Source organism: Carlito syrichta, unplaced genomic scaffold, assembly GCF_000164805.1.
Source record: "Carlito syrichta isolate Samal-C Ts95f unplaced genomic scaffold, Tarsius_syrichta-2.0.1 Scaffold306911, whole genome shotgun sequence".
NCBI classification, from domain to species: Eukaryota; Metazoa; Chordata; class Mammalia; order Primates; family Tarsiidae; genus Carlito; species Carlito syrichta.
The window spans coordinates 208,261-225,660 of NW_007251007.1; the positions used below are offsets into that span (position 1 = coordinate 208,261).

A 17,400-nucleotide genomic window follows, 5' to 3' on the forward strand; every position below is an offset into this window, starting at 1 on the left:
TCAGCATTCCTCACCTCTCCACTCTGAGACAAGAAAGAAGAAAAATGAATTTGTTAGTGCTAAAATAAATGCTCAAAAAAATTAGTGCTAACTTCATCTGTCCTTTAGGAATAAGCTTGATTATTTTGTTTTAGCAAGTTGTCTGGCAAAACCTAGCATGTGTTCATACTATGTTTGAAAAGACTTACCTCACAGTGCTCTCGATAAAGACTCTGCAGTGACTTGATATCCTCAAAGGTAGTACCATCTGGCAGAGAAGAAATTTCAACTTCTCCAAACTCTGGAAGTGCTCGAGATGCATCTGTTACCATGACAACACAACAGAAAAAAGCTATTGTAGATGGTGCCAATTACAGATTAATGAGGGAAAATTTAAGAAGGCTAAAAAGAAAAAAAGTTTTAAAGGTCAGAGGTCCAAAGAGCAAGAACTTTTTATATTAATGTTTTACAAGCAAAGCTTAGCAATATTGTCAGCACAAAATATAAGATCCGAAGAATTTTGTAGAAACAAAACTTTCACTATGATCATAATGGAAATAGCATATCACATATCCCAATGCCTCACAACACAGGGCCCCTATTAAAAGAAAAATATCTAGAGCTTGCCAGTATTAATTTTAGTTATTTTTACTATGTTACTTAACTACATAAAGCATAAATCTGGCTTTAAACTTATTATGTCCCTACCTCTTAGATAATCATAAACCAATAAGAGCTACAAAATAAATACAAAGAAAACTACAAAAATAACAAACTTAACATTTGATGTGACAGATGACACTCTTGTCCTGTAACTCAATTATCTCTCATAACACGAATGTGGTATTGACTGCTGCAGGACAGGATCTTATGAGGTTGACAGGCCTATATCAACATGTGCACTGTGATGGCTGCTTCTCCCAGCACTCTTCTGTATGCAAAAGATTGTGAAAACTTTTCTCCACACAGAGTACAGGGATGCGATTTAGCCTTTCCTTGGGATGAAGGTGTAATTTACATAGCAAGTCTCTCTCTCTTCTCATTAGCGCTGGACAATTAATATAATACATGTTGGTGCCAGTCTTACACATTCAAATACAAATGTGGAGACTAAAATAGCGAGCAGTATTTAGTTCTAGTTCTCTGATAATCCAAAATATACTTATCTTTTAAAATTATAATTGAAATAGTAGTATAAAAAAATTCTTGTTGAATGCTCAAGTGTCCACAAGATTATACCTGAGGACTTTAGTCTCTGGTATAATGCTACCATGTTTCAACTTCAGTAGCTAGGCCAACCTGAGAGTCTATTTTAGTTGTCTTTGTCAAAAAGTACACACAGACACATATACACACACACAGGCACATACACACACTCACTCTCTAATAGTTTCTATTTATCTCGATCTGTTGTATAGAAACTATGCACATTCATCTCTAGAAGCATTGTCAATTACATTAAAGTGCCATTATAGCTCCTTTGGCAATGGTAGAATATATAAAATGTTCAAGTTCCACTTTCTAACTCTTTCAGTAACAAGAAACATGTATACCACTACAAATTACAAAAATAGAAAGTACTGTAATTCATTTAAAAGAATAAATTACTTTTTAAGGTTTATACTAATTTCTTTTCTAGCCTGAGACTAATGCATATGTACTTAATACATAGAAAATAAGAATTCTTATTGGCACTTGAAGTTAATCACTGAAAGTAAACACAAAGTACTTTTGATCATAAAAGCCAATTAATACAAATTCTGGAAAACAGTTTCATAGTAATGAGTCTTTAACTTATATGCATTTAAGAGTCCTATGTAACTCAAGATTTTAAAAAATAAGCTCTACTGAACATAAAAGTAGACATAAACTAGGACTATTATACATATGATGTGCATAGTTTCAGCACCAAAAAAAATCTTTTTAGGTAATTTATATCTATAAAGACATTGCAGTTGGAGAAAAGACTTTTATTGTTCTCCTTTCCAAAATCCTAATAGCAACTAATATACATTACACCTTAACATACCTAAAAACTGTTGATGATGTTGACTTTGGGCAATTACAGTCTGCTCAACAGATGTGCCTGTCTGTTGACCACTTCCTGTGAAACCATCTGCAACCCCATCCACTTTCTGCATAGGCTTGTACCTAAAATATTAGATGGGAAAAAACAAATAAACCAAATTATTCCTTGTTTTTTTGTACTATCCAAAACTCCCAAGGCATTCAATTTCATTCTATCTTTTTTAATGTTTCATGATAGATGTAGAATTTTTCTCCTTGATAGTCTCATAAAGTTAAGATTTAGAAATTTTTTCAATTGTGAAAAGAAAAAGGGGTGAGAGGTAAGGGGATGTATAAAGAGGATCCATTTTTGAAAATCTAGAAATTTACCTAAGAATGAAAGAATTATATTTATTTGGACATAATCAGTAAAAATGTCCATGATTATAGTTTTAATATACAGTTTGATAGTTAGTTTTCATGGCCAATGGATCAGGGTGGAAATATTTTTAAGAACGTTGAAACTATGATCTAAGAGCTCAGGCCTGAAATGTTGGTGCATAGCTTTCAAGTAGTTAATAGCTCTATGATCAGCCGACAAATTCCACTATGCTGTTTTTCATATCTCCTAGAAGCTCTCATGCATCTGAACATATTTATCTCCCTTGACACTTATCCATATCCACAAATACAAAGGCCATAAGCATCTGTTTTCAGCAAAATATATACAAGAATACATCTTCAAACCTAGTTTACCAAATTAGAAAAAAAAGAGTCAAAGTCAGCCATAGTTATGTATTTATCTTTAGATCCTAGTCATACAAACTTATGTACTTTCCATACGGCTAAGACAGAAAAAATTGTGCTTCAGCAGCATGGACAAAAGGAAAAACGTCTTGGGAGAGAAATACTACATACAAAAAAACAAAAGAAAGAGCCTGGGTAAGTCTCCTAGACAAGCAAACGTAAAATAAGAAGTAACTATAATGTATTATTTTCCTTTGGTTAAACTTATTTTTTTTCATTTTAGAAGTTTAGAAATAGCAGAAAAGTTTGAGAAAAAATTAATCTACAATAAGCTTACTACTTCTCATTATGATGTCTCTCCTCCCATTCTGGTTTTCTTATTTCTAATTATGTTTATAAGCAAAATAACAATATTCTCACCAACCAAAAGCTTGACTCTTATGCTAATACTACAATTCAGCTGCATAATTAACATGAAATTATTATGAATAACAAAGCTCCTAATGTGTGAATAAGACATAATCAAAGATGCCTGCATTCTGATAACATATATGAAATTAATAGACCTGGTGAAACATTGTACCAATGAATGCTCAGATTGCCTTAGGAAATTATTCAATTTTGGATGTTATCAGTTATAACTTAGATGAAACTTCCAAGAAGACTGCCAAATCTCTCATAATGATACATTTATTTCTTACGTGACAGTATCTTACAAATAACCATGAAAAGCAAAAATAAAATCAGAGGATGAAAAGGGTGAAAAATTCATCCTTATGATTATAATTTTAGTGATGATCTTCTCATCACTAAAATACTGACCACTGTTTCCTAATGATATAAAATAACTTAAGCCTGGTCTTTTATTTAATGGAAAACCTTTAAGAATGAACTTTTTATTTTTAAAATGGGGTCATGCCAAGAGATAACAGGAGAGTTAGAAATTTCATTTAGGAAAAAGTTAATGTTTTCCTAATTTTTTTTTTTCCTTCTCAAAGAATCATCTTAGAGAAAAGCAAAGAAATTTTGTGAGGCAAGTACTTTGTGTACTTATGTGGGGGAGCAGTTGGTAACCATTTTGTTCTAGCAGATTTGAATGCTTTTATTCTTATTTCATACAGGGAAGTGTCTTGTCTTCATAGAGTCGTTCCAAGTTTCATTTGATTTTAGCTTCCCTTTTCAGCTATGAAATTTTATGTTGCTAACAAAATAGCCTAAAATTGTTTAACCATGTTTTTTCATTTAAGTTACTACAGTTAGGGATTTGTGGAACTTAACTAAAGCTGTTAAAGGATTTGAATTATTCACCCTAGAGAAGGGAAAAATAGAAATATTTTTGATAGACTTCAAATACACTAAGTTTTAATACAGGATTATAAAGTTATTATGAGATTTTGACCAGCTATGCTTTATCATATTTCCTTTGTCCTACACAGCATTTAGCATACTGCAGGTACACAAGTATCAAGGACAAATGAAATTTAATTTTTAAAAAATGACAAATATTTCTTTCAGACTGTAAGTGTTCAGAGGATTGATGTTATGTCAAAATCGAACTGCACACAGTGCTTAGGAAGCCTGTAGCCTACAAGCAAAATTATTTGCCTCCTTAGGAAGATGGAGACAACTGCTAGTAATATAAATGGTGGAAGTTCCGAATGGAAGAAAATATTATATTTTTAACAATCAAAATCATGATGCATTACAATTAATGTATGAATGTTTAATAATAATGACACTGAATAGGAAGCACCAATTAGATGTACACTATATTATGTGGGAGATGGAAAAGGCATCAAGATCAACTTTCATGGGAAAAGAAGGAGATAAACTGGTAAATTCTGGAGAAACTGGGCAGGTCAGTATTTAAGAAAAGGTCTTACATAGTTGAAATAAAGAAAAACAGAAAATATAGTCAGAACCTAGAAGAAGGCATTTTCATTCTAACCAAAAGAGTAAGCAAGGTGAACAAAGATTAGCCAAAGGAACACTATGTACATCCATTTTTGGTTGCTGTGGCAATAGTACCTGTGTTGTGCCTCCTGATAAAAGATCTAGGGACAAAGTTTGGAATGGGTTTGTTACATGAAGAATGTCATCAGGAAGGGCAGGAATATGGCTCATATGCAAGAAGGTTAGTGTGGACCTGTAGGTATGAGAGTGCTTCCAGGTAGTGCTAACTTTGCTTTTCCCACTTTAAGTAATGGATTATGTCATAGTATATCCACAGTGTATTGCCTGGCATTGAATTGGTACTTAGAAAAAAATCCTCAGATACCTGAAATGTTGAACTGAAAAAGGCTAGCTGTTCATTCTACTCATACCCTATCCGCGGAAAACTTCCTATCCCTACCAACACCTCAGAGTCTTTCCAAAGGAGGAGGAAGTTTAACAGGAAGTTAAGAATAATTACATTAAAAGTAGGCTAAACGTACATGGGCAACTGATTCCAAAAATATTTGAGAATGGGGTTTAGGAACTGATTATTTTAACAAGATTCTGAGATGTTTCTTAAGAACCTTGCACAACCCTAAGCCATAGGAGCCTCTTGGCCCAATATAGATTTCTTTAGTCCATGTTGTAGAAATACATCAATCAATATTAGAGAAAGTCTTTTTTGTCATCAATTTTCAATTTTTCCAAAATTATATCTGGAATGTGCAATAAATATTTTTAAATGAATGAATGAGTGTTCAAGGTAACATTTTATTTGATCATCCCATCAAATGATTTTTGTGTAAATCAATTTAACAAATATGTATTGAACACTTACCATGTGTAAGACACTCTAAGTACATGGCTTTAAAAAGATTGGGTATAAATATAATTTATCAACAGCCATAAAAACAAAAACTACATGATTATATCATTATATGAAGAAAAAGCTTTTGATAAAATCCACCACCCCTTCCTGATAAAAACCCTCAAACATCTAGGCATAGATGGAATATACCTTAAAATAGTGAGAGCCATCTACAAGAAACTCACAGTCAGCATACTGCTAAACAGACAGAAATTGGAACCAGTTCCCTCAAAAACTGGAACAAGACAAGGATGCCCACTCTCATCCCTCCTGTTCAACATAGTATTGGAAGTCCTAGCTAGAGCAATCAGAGAAGATAAGGCAATCAGGTGTATCCAAATGAAAAAGACGAAGTCAAGCTATCTCTCTTTGCAGACAACATGATTCTATACCTTGAAAACCCAACAGAATCCGTCAAAAACCTCCTTGCACTGATAAAAAACTTTGGCAAAGTCTCAGGGTATAAAATAAATGTGCAAAAGACAATCGCATTTCTATACACCAATAACAAACAAATAGAAACCCAAATAAAAAGCACAATTCCATTCACAATAGTCACACACACAGAAATGAAGTACATAGGCATCTTCCTAACCAGAGATGTGAAAGACCTTTACAATGAAAACTACAAAACACTGCTCAAAGAAATCAAAGATGACACAAACAAGTGGAAAAATATTCCATGCTAATGGATTGTAAGAATCAACATTGTTAAGATATCCATTCTACCTAAGGCAATCTACAGATTTAATGCAGTACCCATCAAATTACCAGCAACATTCTTCTCAGACCTAGAAACAACAATACAGAAATTCATATGGAAACAAATGACCAAGAATAGCCAAAACAATCCTCAGCAAAACACACACACACACACAAAAACCAAAGCAAGCGGTATCACACTCCCAGGCTTTAAACTTTATTATAAAGCTACAATAATCAAAACAGCCTGGTATTGGTACAAGAACAGGCATATAGACCAATGGAATAGAACTGAGATTCCAGAAGCAAAACCCCAACTTCTCAACTAACTCATCTTCAACAAAACCTCCACCACCTACCACCGGGGAGACGAGAACCTATTCAGTAAATGGTGGTGGGAAAACTGGCTGACCACATGCCGAAGACTAAAACAGGACCCCTACCTACCCCCATACACAAAAATTAATTCTAATTGGATCAGAGGCCTAAACATAAAACCTCAAACTATAAGAACCTTAGAAAATGCAGGAGACACCCTTATGGAAGTTGGAACTGGCAACCAATTCCTGTTCCAAACCCGAAGTGTGCAGGCCATAAGATATAAGATAGACCAGTGGGACCTCATCAAACTGACAAGTTTCTGCAAAGTCAAAGAAACCATCAAGAGAGTAGCGAGACAGCCCACAGACTGGGAAAAAGTATTTGCCACCTCCATGTCTGACAAAGGCCTAATATCTAAGATCTACAAGGAACTCAAACATGCTGAAAAGAACAAAACAAACAGCCCCATTACAAGGTGAGCAAAAGATATGAATAGATAGTTCTCAAATGAAGACATACGAGTAGCCAAAAGACACATGAAAAAATGTTCAGCCTCACTAGTCATCAAGGAGATGCAAATTAAAACTACTCTGAGATACCATCTAACTCCAATCAGAATGGCCATCATCAATAACTCAAGAAATAACAGATGCTGGAAAGGATGTGATGAAAAGGGAACACTTCTACACTATTGGTAGCCTCTGTGGAAATAATGTGGTGATTCCTAAAAGTTCTAAAAATCGACCTTCCATATGACCCCACAATCCCCCTACTAGGAATATACCAAGAAGAACTCAAATCACTCTATAAAAAGGATACCTGCGCACATATGTTTATCGCAGCATTGTTCACAATAGCAAGAACATATAACCAACTGTACTGCCCATCAAAAGAGGACTAGGTAAAAAAAAAATGTGGTACATATACACAATGGAATATTACACAGCCATACAGAAGAACAAAATCATGAACTTTGCAGCAACCTGGATGGAATTAGGGTCTATAATACTGAATGATCTTTCACAGAAACAAAGAACTGAGTATCACATGTTCTCACTCATAAGTGGACCTTGAACAACTACCATAATACTATATGAAAAAGATTGATGAAAAGGATTCCCTGTGGGTAACTGCAGGGGGTAGGGTGCAGGGAGGTGGGATTGACAGTAGTTGAAATCTGCCTGGGGGAGGGAGGCACACCCCATCAACAAGAGTACCTGCACAATGAATACTTGTATACCTAACCCTGAATCCCACAATTTTAAAATAAAAAAATTTAAAAGTTAAAAAAAGGCTGAGTATAAATATAATTTATCAAAGATGTTTTTTGTATTCTATTGACTTATGTGATAATTCTACATGATCTTAACCTTGAATTTTTAACATTGAAACATAACTTTTAGCTTTTCTCTCTACGCTCTTCATAAAATAATTATCATAAACATTAAATTTATCATATTTGGAGAATAATAAACTGTAAAACCCAGGGAAGTTTTCTATTGAAAAGCAACAACATCATCAACAGCAACAACAATAACAAACCCTCTCTGTGGAATCCTTTAAAAAACTGATATTAAAAAATATTTTGGGAGTAGATCTAGGTGATCCTACACATTTGAATTTTTTGGAAAGCTACCTAGATACTGATTCACAATTAGATTTCAAAACTACTAATGTACAATCATTTCTCCCAAGAAGAATCAGTTGCCACTGTTTGTTTAGCCAATTTTAATGTAATATTAATATTTAAGAATATTCCTCTTTATTGATGATGGCCCATTTATTTTATAAGTTCATTATTTTTAGATTAGCCTTTCCCATCTTTAGTACTCCTGCACTGTGTATGCTTTAAGAAAGACCTGTGTTGCAGCAAACGAAGAAACAGCTCTTGGCTTCAAAATTAGTAAGAGGCAAATTATAATTTTAACAGCTTGCAACTCCATGGGCAATCAGGGCTAAAGTTGTTAATGATTAAGAAATGAAAGAAACTCTAATGCTTTAATAGCTGACTATATGCATAAAACCTGTCACTAACCCAGAAAACTTGGAAAATTATTAAGAATCTTCCCCCACGGGGTTAGTCATAGCTGTTATTTAGGACTTGGAAGGTTATAACTCTACGGTGACTCTACTGTAACATTCTATCAGTAATCCCACATGCACAGATACTGATACAGTCCAAGGGAAGGCAAATAATCATTATTATTTATCATTACATTCAACTAACAGTATCAAGTAGAAGTATTTTCAACAGATTAAATAAAACATTTGGAAAAATACCTTCAAAGCAGCTGAAAAATGCACATGAAAATATAAACTGTATAGGAAAACAAAGTCATTATTAGGTTTATAATTCTAGAAAGTATACAATAATTTGATTTGTGTGAACAGGTCAAAATATCGAGTTCACAATCAGAGAAAGAGGCTAGAATTGTCTACTGGAATCTTGTGATTCTCTTTGGAAAAATTGTCCCAGAAACTCTGCAGATGATTTATGTTTGAAATGAACCACGTGACACAAAAATTAATGGATTCGAAGAAAATAGTGAATGTGAAGAGTTCTGTTATTTTAGAATAACTATTTGATATCACATGGAATATGTTGAGAATGCATCTAAATGATTTTAACATCAACTCCGATGGCTAATAATAGGTATTCCAACTCTACAATTCTTGTTGGTGGCTCTCTGAGTACCTGTCTCATTAGCTCTATATCTATAACTGGGCAAGGAGATGAGGAAAAAATTAAATTTAAATGGGGTAGCTCTGTTCACTGTAGTAGGGAAAGGAGGAGGTTGAAACTGCTAGCTAAGATGAGAGTTGTGGATCATTCTTTCATTTTACAAGTATTTATATAGCACTGACAATGTGCTTAGTGCTCTTCCAGATGCTGAGATGCAACTCTGAAAGAGGCAGATCATGATTCATGATCTCATGAATTTCTTCAATGAGTCCTCTTAGCATAGGTTCTTTATGGTTAACTATACAAAACTGATATATCCTTGCTACAAATATGCATGGCACTTTTTTAAAAAATCTACAGCTGGCCCTTTCTGTTACACAGATACTAGAGGAATACCTCTCCTCACCTTCCTTATTTAAAGAATTGACAATCTGGCTCCATCTGGTGCCAGGACATCAACAACAACAACAACAAAGGCACCTTGAGGCACTATCTAAAAAAATTAAACTTGTGAGCTCCTTGGACACAACAAAGTTAAGCAAGTCTCAGTTTCCTTATCAGTAAATAACAATATAATTGCCAAATGAGATCTTGCATGTAAAATGTTTACTGAAAACCATTTTAAATGATCAATAAATATTAATCAGGAATTTAAGTATTGATTGCTACTATTATCAAGCTTTACATGAATTACTACAGTTTGAGAATTACTGAGTTGTAATTATTTATGATTCTCTTGTCTTTAATGGGAAATATAATAATTATATCACATTTACTTACACTGAACATTGCATCTCTCAGTGTCAAGATTCCTTATTTGTCTCCAAAAGCCAAATACATAGATACCTGATCATTTCACTAAAGACTCCTGCCACTTTCAGCTGCCTCAGAGCAATTTACCAGCCCTAGATGCTTAGCTCTGTAATGACCAGAGGGAGGCCAGGTGCAGCCCAGGGAATTCATGGTATAGGAAAGGAATGATAAACTATTCATATTAATCAAAGTTGGAAACCACTAGTGTAGGGGTACAGAGAAATGGAAAACAAACTTGCTAGGCTTCATTCTCCCCCAAAACACATGAATACTCTGTAAGAAAGATTTTTCTCTAGTGCTTATAATATGACAGTAACAATAATAATTATCTAACACTTGAATATTTCCAGTTATAAGAAACTTTTATATACTTTTTCACTTAAACTTCAAAACAATCTGTGAGGTGGTCTACTATTAATTTCAACTTTGCAGGTGGAGAAACAGGTTCAGTGAGGTTAAGTTATATACTCTATATAAGTGCTCAAGTGGTCTGTAGTCAAATCTTCATTTTCCAATTCTAGATATAGGGTTATTTTAACTAGTCCATGAACACCGTATTTAAAAGGTCATCTAATGGCAAAGGTTCTTAGATTATCTGCTCTATCTCTTCTTAGAAACATGCAAGCTTTTATATCTATCTTCAGCCAAAGCAAAAGCAGCCTTGCTATACCATATTTCCATTGACCTCTTTCCCTCCCTTCAGTGACACAAAGGTTCATACTTTCATAGAATCCAACTGCTGTGAAGAGACCATGCAAAGAGGCAGGAAGTGGCACATTTCCTTACTTATTTGAAACACATTCATTGAAATCACATTTTAATGTCATATGTAAAAATTTTATGTCTGGGTTATCTTATCTCTTTGAGGGTGTTATTCTTATAAAAATAAAGACAAGACGTCTGGGTTCTTGTCCTGGTTACTACTTGATTTTGGATAAATTATCTACCCTTTATGGACTCAAGTTTTTTCATCAAGAGGATGGGTTGAACTAAGTAATCTCTCCCTTCTAGTTCTAACAGTCTATGATTCTGTAATATCTCTTCTAGATGTAATGCACACACTCTGTGCAAATAGTGATATGTATTTGTTAAAGAAATGATAAAGGCAGTTTAATATTTTGAGAATGGCTACTTGGATCAAGCACAGTCAAGCACACTATCAAAAGTAATTGGCTCTATTCCACCACTTTTGCTTCTGGGATTTGGAAGAATAACTAAAATACTTGTGCCAATACTTTCTATGTACTTCTTTTCAATATTAAAAATTAACTGCAGCAAACATTTTTACTTAGTTGGAGAGGTGAAAATTTGTATCTCCTTTTTGCTCTATAAGAAATTAATTTATTTACTGTCTAAAATAGGGTAAGCATGAGTGAATTTCCTTGAAAACTGAAGATTACCTCATTTCAGTGCAGAAATTATTTTCATATGAAATATTTTCAATAGAAGACATTTAAAAAAAAACACTATTATACATTCTCCTTCCTCCTTAACCAGGGTATTTTATCTTGTCTTGATTACCCATAATGTCATCAATACACAAAGCATTTAGTATATTGTGTTAGACTAGATTCTAGTCACTAGAATGATACTCAAAGGACCTACTGGAGTGTCTAGGTCCATTTGTTCCACCATAAATGTCCATACACTGCTGTATTGAATAACTCAAATGTAAACAGGAGACCCTGTCTACCTATATTTCTCCTTGCCAGATATCTTGTTCCATGATTGTCTGCGAATCAAGTAGGCTATAATAGTCTGCTCCTTTATTTTAGGTCAATGGCTTGAGGATGGCTTCATCTTTTCAATTAAGTGAAATTACAGGCCTGTATCATCTACTTTCCAATCAGAAGCTGCTTCCATTTATTTTCAGCCTCATGGCTATGTTCCACATGGTGATGTTGCTGAGAATCTGATTTGTAGGTAAGTGGAAATTTCCTCTACTACCCTATCAATTCTATCAAAGTGAGATACTTTACATAAAGAAGTTCAGGAATTTTCAAGCTTAATAAAAAACAATGATCATTATTCCCTCTACAACTACTATAATTTCAAATTCGTCAGAAAAGAGGTACAATAAAACTTGAGGTATTTTAACAGTTTAAATATTCTGAAATATTAAATACTAGTACCTGCTGTAAAATATCTTAAGCCTTTCACACCACTTGTATTTTTTTTTTTTTTTTGAGTAGAAGTCTTATTCCATCGCCCAGGCTAGAGTGCAGTGTACGCTCATGGCCACCCCAGTGTCGACTTGCTAGGCTCTGGTGATCCTTCTGCCTCAGCCTGACAAATAGCTGGACCTACAGGCGCACACTATCACACCTGGCTAATTTTTAAATTTATTGTAGAAATGAGGTCTCACCATGTTGCCCAGGCTGGTCTCGAATCCACGGGCTCAGGCAATCCTCTCCTCGGCCTCCCAAAGTGCTGAGGTTTACAGGCTTGAGCCACCATGCCCAGCCATTACTTATTTTTTTTAATATTAAAGATGTGGGGTAATTCAGGGTTAGGTATACAAATGTTGATTATGCAGGTACCCTTGTTGATGAGGCATCACTTGTATTCTAATAAGAGCATGTTAGTCTCTTATATAAATTTCAATATATTCAAGTATAATCATTTGAGTTTTGGAATCATCATCTCTAAGATTTTGTAAGTCATAAAACAAATGAAAAAAAAGTTATTTTCTCATCATTTTCAACAGATACTTTTAACCTACTTCTAGACCCACGGAAAGAAACTCCTCTCCTGTCCAGATACCATTTCAGAACCAACTATCCATAATCCAAAACTTGTATCATTTTAAAAACTCAACAAATTAAAGGCAGGTTCAGTATGTCTTTGGTTCCCTAACACTCTTGCTTCACAAGAAATAAGAATCAAAATCTAAAAAACTAACATTGGCAGAATTTATTAATATTACTGAGGATTTTATATCATTTCTTAAATACCTTCATATTATATCTGTTTACAAAAGCAATTACCACTCTATTGAGATTGTAGGAGTTTTCACGGCTCGTTAACCTTTATAGCTCTGGAATCTGTTTCATGAGGACATCACAGAAAGGCCTGGGTCTTGCTTACCTAACTCAGGCTTTTTATAAAGACCCCTGAAGGTTTTCATTTATATGAAAGCTTGCTAGAATTTCTTGCAGTTAAATCACAAGAAGCAGACTTCACCTGTCATAGGTACAATTTATCAAGTTTTTATTCTTAATTAAGTTTGAGTTACGTTATTCCTGAAGCAGACTTTTTTCTTTTTCTTCATTTACCATTATCTCCACTGGGTAGTGCAGCTATGCATGAGTGCAGAGATCACACCAGACAGTAAAAGCTATAAGTGTTGCCACTAACAGATGGAAGAAACAATCATAACCCCAAACAATAACAATTTATTACAACTCGCACAAACTCTATATCCAACTGCATACGGTACTATTCTATGATTTATTTTATTAGTTTTTTTCAGAATCCTTCTTATTATGTTTTACTAGCTACACATAAGCAAACAAGAATCAGCAATTTAAAAATTAAGACTAGTCGGGCTCGGTGGCTCAGCCTGTAATCAATCCCGCACCTTTGGGAGGCTGAGGTGAGCGGATTGCCTGAGCCTGCAGGTTCAAGACCCGCCTGGGCAGTGAGACCTCATCTCTACAATAAATCAAAAAATTAGTCGGGTGTGGTAGCGTGCGCCTGTAGTTCCAGCTACTTGGAAGGCTGAGGCGGAAGGATTGCCGGAGCCCAGCAGGTCGAGGCTGCAGTGGCCAGGAGAGGCCACTGCACTCCAGTCTGGGCGACAGAATGTGACTCTCACTCAAAAAAAATAAAATAAAATAAAAATTAAGATTGAGAATCTGTGACTAAAAAAATTCTAAAAGCCATAAAATACCTTTATATCACAGTCAATCTTGAACTGAATCTTCAGTCTGGAAAACTTACATTGGAAATTATGATTGTTAAAGCCACTTAACAAGTATCCTTACCTCCAATCTCTTTCCATTAAATATATCTTGCCCCAAACAAAAAAAGTCACCTCTCTAGAAAAAAAAGCAAAGTTTCACTGCTTTGCTTCAAAGCTGGACATAGCTTCAATGCTATGTTCTGCACAAAACTCAAAACTTATTAGCTTTATATGCAAGCAAATCACTTAATATATGATCCAAACTACCTTTTAAATCTTATCTCCTAGTAGACTACTAAACCATCTTCTCAATTCTCCTTCCACAATATCAAACTCACCAAATCATGGACTATCTCCCAAGACATCATGGAGTTTACCCCTAGGTGCATTTTCCCTCCACCCGAATAGTCCTCTTGTTTTAATGACTCCTTTAAGTCCCTACTCAAATAGCACTTTCTTGATGAAGCTCTCCAATCTTTCCTCTCACAGAGCTTGCTGAAAATTCCTCGTATTATGATAGTTCCTTGATCAAAGCTGGGTTTTAGAATTTCTCAGATTACATTTCCTACTTTTTAATTGTCCAAGTGCTTCCCCTTCTAATTTCTTAACTCCTTAAAAGTAGAAACTATATCTCTGAATGCAGTGTCTAGTACAATGCAGAGACTCAATTAGTGATTGCTGACTAGATCGATAAAAGACTACTATTTAACATATTCTTTCCATGGGTCTGGATGTAGGTTAAAAGTATTTGAAGATTTGACATATTGTCAAACATATACTGTTTGGCATATATTTGATATATTTTGACATATTCAGAAGCCAATGCTTCTAACTAAGCTAGTATGGATAGTATAGATCTGGCCAATGAAACTAGTCATTCCAGATCAATGGATTAGGACCTAAGCAGAGGCTTCCTTCCTCCTACCTAATTCTGCATGTTCAGTTGAAAAGAAAAATCGTAACTACTATCACGGCTGAGCTATGCTGGTAAAGAGGGAAGAATTTTTCATTTTATTACTCCAAATCGTGACTAAGCCACATGGGACAAGAAGACCCTTGGTTATGCAACAATATTATGAACTTATGCAAATCATTTAACCTCTCAGAGATTCATTTGAAAAACAGAGTTACAATGTTTTGATTGTAATAAGGTTGGGAGGCCAGACTAGACTGAGGTATTTTTCACTGCTAAGATATATGATTCTAGTCATTCATCCATCCATCCATCCATCCATCCATCATCCATTCAACTAACCATACATTCATGAATGCTTGAGATCTCTTACAGCTCTAACAGCATCAATTCTACATCTATGAAAGTTAGATTCAAAGAAAATATAAGAAGTCCCAAATATACAGCAGGAATTCATACTATGTCAAAAAGAATGACTTGAGGGGTGTGCAGAATAGCAAGTCAGAAGCTCATGAATACTGAAACAAGTTTCTCCAGTTGATATTTGCTTGGGTATGCATCTTATGTTTCTTGTTTCATTTCTCTGACTGAACAGTTTGGGATGTCACACTTAAAAGGGGCCAAACAGGCTGACTGATAAGTAATTTTTTAAAATTTGGAAAACAGGATTACTGAAATTCTAAATCATACTTTAGAGCTATCCATAGTGAAAGCATGCCAACAGTAACAACATTCTTTTGTACTTAGGTATCTGTTCAGAAAAAAGGAGACCCAAACAATTAAAAAATACACAGCTTTGACGTATTAATGATAATGCCAGAGTCTACCTTTGTTTCTGCTGCATGGGTTGTTGTCTCATAGCCATATACTGCATGTCTTCTTGCAGACGATTAAGAGGGGAATCTGGCTTGACACGAATCCCATAGTAATGGTACTTGGAGTTTCCCCTTCATAAAAAAACAATAAACACTGTCAACAAAAGTCAATCAAACTAATATTAATCGCATGGAGCACACATTTAACAGCACATCTGGAAAAATTAGGTAAAAGCAGCATGCATACTTATGATTTACCTGTTCTGGATAATTGTATGTTTTAAAGATGACAACATTTGAAAAATCAAAGTAAGACTCTAAATCAATCAGCTCAAGGTCCTAAGAAAAATATTTTCTTGCAAATTTTCAATTAAATATTAGTCAAACAGCCTACTGGTTCCACTCAAGTTACATGTCGTTTTTAAAATTTCTATTTTAAATTTAATTTAGAAAGAGTAATAGTGGGAAAAAGTTTTGAGCCAATAAAAATTAATTAGCAGAATAAAGGGGAAGGTCTACTAAATATGTATTTATTGTAAAGTGACTGTACAGAACAAAGACAAAAGTCTTAATTCTAATGTCCTGGATAAGTTTAACATTTTCTTTTTACTTCAGGGCTGATGGAGTAGATAACTTCATTGTTAGCTAAAGGATGTTGTGGTGAAGACTTATTTAATATTTTGAAAACTAAAATAAGAGGTAAGCCTTTAATCTATAGATTTTGAAACATATTCCATTAGTTTTAGTTTTTATGGATTTATGTCAGTTTTTCAGGCTGAATAAGATGTGTCACAACAGACATGAGGAAATTTCTCTATGAAAATGGCAAATTTCCACCTGAAATAAAAATGTCACAATTTTCCCACATTCATGAGAAAGACTATGTTTGCTATTAGAAATAACAAAGTTTTGTTTTGAATGAAATTTGCAAATTTTTGCAAAAATAACATGTTAAATATGTAAATTCTTGCAAAGAGAAAATAGTAGTTTTTCACAAGTCTATATATAGCAAAACATCATTCCTCTTTCCAAGTTTTTCTTTCATTTACAAAAAGAAATGCAAGAGAAGTGTGGATTAAATATTTTTTGTAAAAATAGAAGAGAATTCTACTTCCAAGATTAAAAAACATATTAAATGAACCCAACATATTTGAAAAGACTTTAAAATATAAAAATATTGCTAGTTTTTTTTTAAAAAGTAGGACATCTGAATACCTACAAGCTTTCAGCAAAATAAAGCAGTTACAAAAACTAATGTCTATAAAGAAAGAACTTCCATTTGCCGAGACTAAATCCTGTCTCCAAAATCCACTGCAGAATGGAGCAATAAACAAAAACAAAAAATACCACAAACTCAATTTTGTAATACTCTCCTATACAAACTAGAGACAGTAGTTGGTGTAGGTAGGGCAGGAAGCAGGAGACAATTATCAGACAGAAATACAGAGTAAAACGATTTTTCTTTTGTGAGATGCCAAATAGATGGATGTCTAGTTTCTTTCAAATTAGCATTCAGGTTGGGTTGGGAGGGAGTGGTTCTTTTTATTTCATTGGGAATTGTTGGGCGAAAGAAGCATATCCATGGTCTGTTTACTCAAATTTAATTTGGAGATAGAATCTAACAAAAGGTACCTTCTGGTTTGCCTTTGTTTAAAACACAGTGATTTTATTTACTTTTTGCTTACTTTGGTCCAATAACTTTACAAAAGATCT

At 34.2% G+C, this 17,400-nt stretch overlaps 1 protein-coding gene across 1 annotated transcript in view; it reads right to left on the reverse strand.

Annotated features, from left to right (window-relative positions):
* RFX3 (regulatory factor X3) overlaps positions 1-17,400 on the reverse strand; it is a 309,272-nt gene that overhangs the window by 54,071 nt on the left and 237,801 nt on the right. The window contains exons 7-9 of the mRNA XM_021715245.1: positions 15,700-15,819; positions 2,009-2,130; positions 189-301 (exon numbers count right to left, since the gene is read on the reverse strand). Coding sequence (XP_021570920.1) covers positions 189-301; positions 2,009-2,130; positions 15,700-15,819 — 355 coding nt within the window. The remainder of the gene's footprint in view (positions 1-188; positions 302-2,008; positions 2,131-15,699; positions 15,820-17,400) is intronic.